Source organism: Cicer arietinum, chromosome 4, assembly GCF_000331145.2.
Source record: "Cicer arietinum cultivar CDC Frontier isolate Library 1 chromosome 4, Cicar.CDCFrontier_v2.0, whole genome shotgun sequence".
NCBI lineage: Eukaryota > Viridiplantae > Streptophyta > Magnoliopsida > Fabales > Fabaceae > Cicer > Cicer arietinum.
Window position 1 is genome coordinate 8503106 of NC_021163.2, and position 7618 is coordinate 8510723.

Genomic DNA, 7618 nt, shown 5'->3' on the forward strand with positions numbered 1-7618 from the left:
AAATTATCCTTTTTCAAAGGGGAATGGTAGCCTAAGAATTCATAGTTATTGTGATTACATTGCGTTAAAAATTTTCTAAATAGGTTTATGAACCCAAAAGAATCAAACACGTCAAAAGTTGTCTCAAAAATAAAATGCAACAAATATTTGGAACGTTGTGAACCAAAAAAATAAGGAGAATGATCAAAATGATAATTTGATACATAAGAAAATATGTTCAATGAATATATTACAGATCCAAATGCATTCAAAGATAAATAAAAGAAGTCAAATAATATATTTATGAAAGAATCTCAAAAATGAATATATCATATATTATATCAATTATTCAAGAGAATGATTATTAAATATACAAAAAAAACATTCTCATGATGAATAAATTCATCGCACATATAAATATTTATATTATTTCAGCAAAATGACAAGAATAAACGTTGGTAAATAAATCATTTCAAAATTGAATCATTTATTAAGTCATTTATAAAAAGAATGATAGAAGAATATTTAACCTAATATTTTGACTATTCTATTAAAAAATAAATGATTGGAGAATGCTCAAAAGAACATTTTGATTGTCCTTTATTAAAGACGAAGTCAAAATATATCAGTATAATAAGTTCAACTGTAAAATAATAATGTCAAATTCGCACATGAGGTTGTAGAGATATAATGATCACATCAATGTCTTAAATTGATGACTCAGTTGATTAAAACAAGCCTCAAGATTGATATGTCTTAAATTGATGACCCAATTGATTAAAACAAGCCTCAAGATTGATATGCATAATGATTAATCAGATTGATTGTATAGTTACACTACAACGTACTCTTTGACTTAATTTGCTGCATGTAACATCCTAAAACTATAAATTAAAAATAATCTAAATTATTAGATGTAACAAAGATAACAATTTTTATGTCTGTGTTCAATTAAGACATTTGGATGAAGAGATTGCACAATAAATGATAGTCACGGTAAAATTAAAATCGTATTACGAATTTTTTCATTAATTGAATAACAATAATGTATTGCTACATGCCACTAATTGTTTATAATATTTAATATTAAATTAATATTTTATATTATTGTCAAGTGAAAGCTTATAAAGTCACGTGGTATAACAGTTAAATCAAAAAGTGAAAATTTAATTAAATCAAATAAGTTAAGACTTGTAGTATATATATATATATATAGTGTCTCCTCTTAATAAATTTTATATGAAATTTAAAAAATTAATTTATTAAATTGAATTTTTTAAAAACCGTGAAAGTAGTGTTTTTATTTATATTAGTAACTATATGATATATATATTTTAATTTGAATTTAGTCTCTATAAAATTTAAGAGAGACGATTTTAGTCCATAACGTCAAATCAATATTAAAAAAAAGAGTTGATAAACCGCCATGAAATATGACCTTATAAATGCACAACACTACATATATTAAAAATTAAAATGTTTTATATTATTCATTAATAAATTTATTATTTAATAATTAGTATTATTTTATAAAAAAAATATAAATAATAATTAAAACAATGGTTTAAGAGTTTTTGAAAAACACTTTCCTTTAAAATCAAAGTCAATCGTCTTTTACAAAAACAAAGTAAAAAGTGATATATGTATAGGACAAATATTTAAATTATTATCATTTGCAGAAGTTACACTAAAAACGATCGTGAGGACTATGAATGTCAGGGTTTGACACTATATCATTTAAAGAGTCATCTTCAGGTTCATTTTCTTATCATTGTTGTAACACAATTATAATATTTGATGCAATATGAAATTTTTGTTTTACGTTATTATTTAGCAAGCAAGCTAGAAAAGATTCCGACGAGGGATGCAAAGATGGTACATTTTTTTATCTGCATTTTGAATTATATGCCTCCCATCTTAATTTCTTAATTTGATTTTTTATTTTTAATTATGCATCACTATTAGTATCCTTTTCAATAGATTGATTTCCTGTTTAGTGTTTATCTATGTTCCCTTGCTCAGAAAAAGGCTGACTCTAAACCCTCCATTTGTATGGAATAAGGCCAAAATTATACATTAGCAATCCTGCTTATAATTTTAACAGTTGGTTATAGTCTATACTTATACTCATTGAAAAATTATGGAAGGAATGTCAGGTTCATATCTTTTAGAAAGCCCTGGTACTGAGAACTCATCTCCAAAGTTACCAATTTCTGATGCAAACGAGTAAGAATTTCATGCTTTCTTTAGAAACAGTTTTTTCCTCCCAATCCCATTATGTCTGAATGATACTTAATGACCCAATTGAGAATTGCAATGTAATGTATAGGGGTCATGAAGTCAAGGAGGCATTAAGAGCACAGATGGAGGTACAAAGTAAGCTACATTTACTAGTGGATGTAAATTTCCTTTTCATGGGACAAGGTGTATTAAAAATACTTTGAACGGCTACGATACCCCACCATTATTTAGATGTAGAATTGACATTATACAATTAAAAACAAATTTACAGATGTTTTCAATATAAACATGATGGATGCTCAAATCAAATAGACATAACAAACAGAAGCAATTATTGGCACTGTTTACAACATTCCATATGCAATGTGCAGCTACAATATACAGAAGAGTAGGCTGAAAACATGGATAACAATAAAAGGGGGTAAACTATGGTTTGCAGTTGAGGCAGTTGAGTACTCACCGTGCTTTGCAGTGATGAAAATATATTCTACTGCAAACTAGTTTTGACCACTTGACAATTGGGTGGGATGTTATGCGCATCAGCATTGATTCTTATTGGCATGTTTGTTAACTTCAACTCAAGCAGAGTATCAACATGTTTTAGTCCATCAGGAAGCATTTTCAGGTTCAGGCATGATCTGATTTCCAATTGTCTGAGACAGGAAAGTGCTCCTTGCTCTATCTTCCATTCATCTAAATGCTCCAACATCCAAAGTTTTAATACATGAAGTTGAGGGAAGCTTTGAGATTCGCAAACTATGGTTGTTTGCACGTATGACTCTGCGAGCAAACGTAGTGTTCGAAGGTTTGGAAAATCTTTCAAAAGTTTCATGGGGTCATCTTGTAGTTTCGAATGTGATAGGGTAAGTTCAACGAGGCTCAGTGGAAATTGTGACAGAAGAACAGATGAACTGTTCAAGCTTCCCAGCAAGTACATGTCAGTGAGATTTACATTATTTACGAAGGACTTCAAGTTTAAAATCCAAGGTTTCCCTTCTTCATCTCTTGATTTTAGTCTCAGCGATTGAAGATGTTCTAGTTTGGTAATCCAGTCAGCTACTGCCTCAAGTTGAGCTACCATTGCCTCTTGGTTTAGTGACATTGATTGGCATGCTAATCCCAATTTTGTGATATCGACCAATTTGTCCAAGCCATCCTTCACCGGAGTCTTCTCGTCCACAAAGAGTCCCCACAATGTTTGGAGGTCAGACAGAGAATTACCTCTTGGTTGAGATGGAAATCTGGTGCGGTAAGTCTCACTCAAGAACAAGTGTCTGAGTTCCATCTTCCAGATGGAAGTGGGTAGAGTATGTATGTAAGTATGTTTTAGGTCAAGTGTCTGTAGTTTCAATAGGTTGCTTATAGACGATGGAAGAGACTCTAAGTAGGTCCATCTCAACCCAAGATACCTTAGTCGGGTAAGTCTTGCTATGCGTTTGGGCAACTTGGGCTTGTAAACACGTTCAAGATCAAGCACCCGAAGGAGTAAGAAGCAATCCCTTGAAATACATCTCTTGAGAAAGTTACCTACCTGTTGCCCAGGTTTACTTCCTTCTTGAGCATCAAAGGACATAAAGGAGAGAACATCCTTGTAGTAGGTTCTGAGCTGGGAAGAAGAATTTGGACTTGTTGTGTCACCATGAATATGAGTGTGCCAGATATCATCACTATGGAGATGATCAGCCACCCGACGAATAATGGACTTTTTTGGGTCTGCATTGGAATGTGTGGCAGTGCGGTGTTGTATGAATTTGGACTCGTTAGCCTTTGTCAACCAGAGTTGTCTCAAAGCATTAGGGAGACGACATGTTTTGACCTTTCCATTGCGTTTTCTTTTGGCAACTTGGACCATGTTCCTATCTATCAACTCTGTCAAGTACCTTTCTGCGACTAGTTCCAGGGGCACTTGGTCTTCTTCTGCATGATGAAGTAGACCCTCCGCAACCCACAAAACAACCAACCTTCTAACAGGGATCCCAAATTCAGCAGGGAATAGCACAAAGTAAAATAGACATCTTCTGAGATAAGAAGGTAAATTCTTATTGATTGCGTCGAGCGTATCAGACCAAATCTTTATATGATCTTGATTGAGTTGTCCCTCCAGCAAGCTTGACCACTGCGGTAAAGGTAAACGACTCATTATTAATATGTTTAACGGAAGGCCCCCACACTTGATCACAATTTCTCTTCCAACTTTAATGAGTTCTGAGGGAATGTCCACATTTAAATGTCTTGTGAACAGCACCCAACTAGTTTCATCATCTAATAACTGCAGCTGGTGAACAAAGGTTGCATCTGCAGCATGTTGTGCAACGTTTGCATTGCGAGTGGTAACAAGAATTCTGCTGCCCGTCGATGTATCGGGAATGGCCTCTTTCAAGGTATCCAAGTACACTTGAGAAGTTTCTTTTATGCCATCGACAACTATGAGGTACTTTGTACGCGCCAAGGTTGCAAGCACATAATCAGTGGACGAATCTTGTCCCTCAATTTGTATTGCAGCCTTCTTGACAATTTCTTCAAGAAGCTGTTGCGCCGTACAATTTGAATTTGAAGGTACTGAAACCCATAGGCGACACTGAAAATGAGCTACAACAGTGTTGTGGTCAAACATCAACCTGGCCAGTGTTGTCTTACCCGTGCCTTCAATTCCATTGATGCAAGTAATGCAGCGACGTTTCTCATCCGATAGTAACTGAGCCATCAAAACATGGACATCATCATCAAATCCAACAATGACACTGGATCCCTTAGCATTAGCAACTAGAGATGGCTGCATCCTTGCACGCAATATTTGAACTGTGGATGATGACGACGACACAACTCGGCTTTGAATTTCCACCAAACCATATGCCTTTCTTCTTCTTGAGGCATCTTCAATTTTGTTTTTGATCACATCTATCTTCTTACTAATAACATGTCGGGGCCGGCACTTGAAAAAGTATTTGAGAGCCGGCTCATGCTCTAATTTATCACCATATTCGTTAATGAGGAATTCAACTTCAAAGGAAATACCTCTCATCTGCTCCACCCAGATTCTGGATCTTCCATCTAACTCTCCTCCCATCTCTTGAACATCCAGAAATAGCGCATCCATCAATTCCTTTTCCCCTCTTATTGATTGGATCTTCTCTTTGAGCCCAGTGACAGGTTGATACAAAGAGGCAGCTGTTTCCATCACTTGTGCTGGTGCTGACGTAGCACCAGAACTGTCAACAATGATTTCACTCTCTTGTATGCTGCTAATTGGGCCTTCTAATAAAGGTACAATTAGCTCTTGTTGATTAATATTTGTAGCAATGCCATAAATTGTCTTCCTGTCTGAGATGTAGAGAATCTCTTTCAATAAACAGTTGATGTCCTTGGCAAACTTAATTCTGCTCAAATAACCCTTTGGATATGCAGTATCAATAAGGGACTGGCCATTTTGAGACACAACCCTCAGTTGACCAATCCATACTTTCTGTCTTTCATTGAGAACCACACTTTCAGTGTTGGCATCACTAGAAAACGCACGCATTAGATTTAGATATCTTTGTGTACACTCCATGTTCTTGTCCAAAGACCTCTGCAAATTGACACTCCATGCAATTATTTCAACAATTAAAGAACTCAAATTGAGAAGGAACGTTGCCTGGATAGGGAGAAAACTGGACAGGATGATAATCACTACATAAGTTAAACCGTAAAGCAAGAAGCGCAATAGCAGTTTTCTTTTTTCCTTTCTATTTCTGACCCCCTTCCATCTCTTCTTCAGACTGGACATGGGTTTAAGTTTTTCTGTTCTTCCTTGTTCTCCAGCAATTTTGAATACGTCAAAGGTTATTAGCAACAAGAGGGACATTGGCCAGACTCTAGCAGAGATGACAAAAAGAAGAACAGCATAGTAAATAATGAATGGGATTTGTACAATTAATAACCTCTCTAGTGCCAAGTCTGGTACAGGTGTTGATCTTGGTGTTGTTTGTCCCATGTCATGATCTTGTCTCACAACTCCGTAAGTCAAACTTCTGTGAACTGCATCTCCAATTCGAGTCCTGATATACTTCATCTGTTTCTTAAATTTATTTTCAGAAGCATAATCAGCTGAAAGATAAAGGACTTTCTTAAGCTTACTCATTTTAGAGCGTCTTTCCTTGACAACAATGAAATTCCCCACAATACTTTCTGTATAATTACAAACCTCCTTCACCTCTTCCAACCACACATTTTCTCTTTCACTTGTTGAATTCAAATTATACACAATTTTATTTTGCAGGTCGAGGAATTCGCCTTTTACTAGTTCCACCATCTCGATAACCTCATCACTAGTAAATATAGTTTGACTCAGAATGTGATCAAACTTCTCCACTGCAGGGGCCACTAATGAGGTGGTAGTTGATGATGATGATGACGCTTCAACGGAGACAGTGACAGTATCTGTGTTTAAGTTCATTCCAGTGTGAGAAATGTCTCTCATCCTCCTGCGAATCTGCTCTAGCTCTTTTCCAACCTTGTATTTGTCTAACCAATGCAGAATTCCCCACCTCTTTCTCTTAACTGATTTTATCACAAAAGTTTCTATCACATCCTCTGCATCACAGGCAATTTCCTTCAACTTGTCTTCCCATTCATTATAATCTTGTTCATGTTCGCCATACCCGCGTTGTTCAACCTGTTCCAACAATCCCTGCATTGACCTCAGCTCTCTTTCAATCCATTCTACGCGCCTAACTGTCCCCCCACCCAACAATGCAAACTCTTCAATGAGGATTTTGGATAGGCTGTTTGCGACGGCTGATACCACCAAATCGATTGCTATGTCAGCCATGCTCAAGGAGAAGGTAATATTGTCATGAGTGAGTGAGGACACTTGTTCACTTCTTCATATATTGTCTTTCTACCGTTTTACTAAAGCATGTACAAAATGTAATTTTTGTACTTTTTGTTTTATTACGACACATATATTTAGAATATGTCATGTACTAAAAAACAATTCTATTTAAAAAAAAAAATTGTTATGTTTTAGATATATTTTCAATTTAATATATAATATTTGTCTTTTTTTTTATGAGCGTATAATGCTAAAAAAACAATTAAAATATATATAATAATAAAAATTATAATTCCTATTGATATAACTTGTATATTATAATAAAGGCAGCGCACTCTACACTTGTCAATTATATAATTTATTTGTTACTAAATTGTTGTGGATTTCATGTAAATTATTGTTTTGTAAAACATAATCCAAAAATACATCTTAAAAAAATAATTGAATTGAAAAACAATCATGTATAATTACCATAACTTTCATAAATTCTACTTAATTCTATTTCTCCAGTACAAATACAAATATTTATATAAATTGTTAATGCAAACAAATACACTTATTTTAAAATATTAAGCCTATAAATCC

General features: G+C 34.4%; 1 protein-coding gene across 1 annotated transcript; it reads right to left on the reverse strand.

Moving 5' to 3' along the window:
• Positions 1-2512: 2512 nt before the first annotated feature.
• Positions 2513-7126, reverse strand: LOC101496750 (putative disease resistance RPP13-like protein 2). The gene has a single exon (XM_004496068.4). It carries the CDS (start codon positions 7028-7030, stop codon positions 2708-2710), a length of 4323 nt encoding a protein of 1440 aa, XP_004496125.1. The 5' UTR covers positions 7031-7126; the 3' UTR covers positions 2513-2707.
• Between the last annotated feature and the right edge of the window lie 492 nt (positions 7127-7618).

What these genes read in the sequence shown, in the direction of transcription:
- LOC101496750 (XM_004496068.4), bottom strand. Translation starts at nt 7,030, where the DNA reads ATGGCTGACATAGCAATCGATTTGGTGGTATCAGCCGTCGCAAACAGC.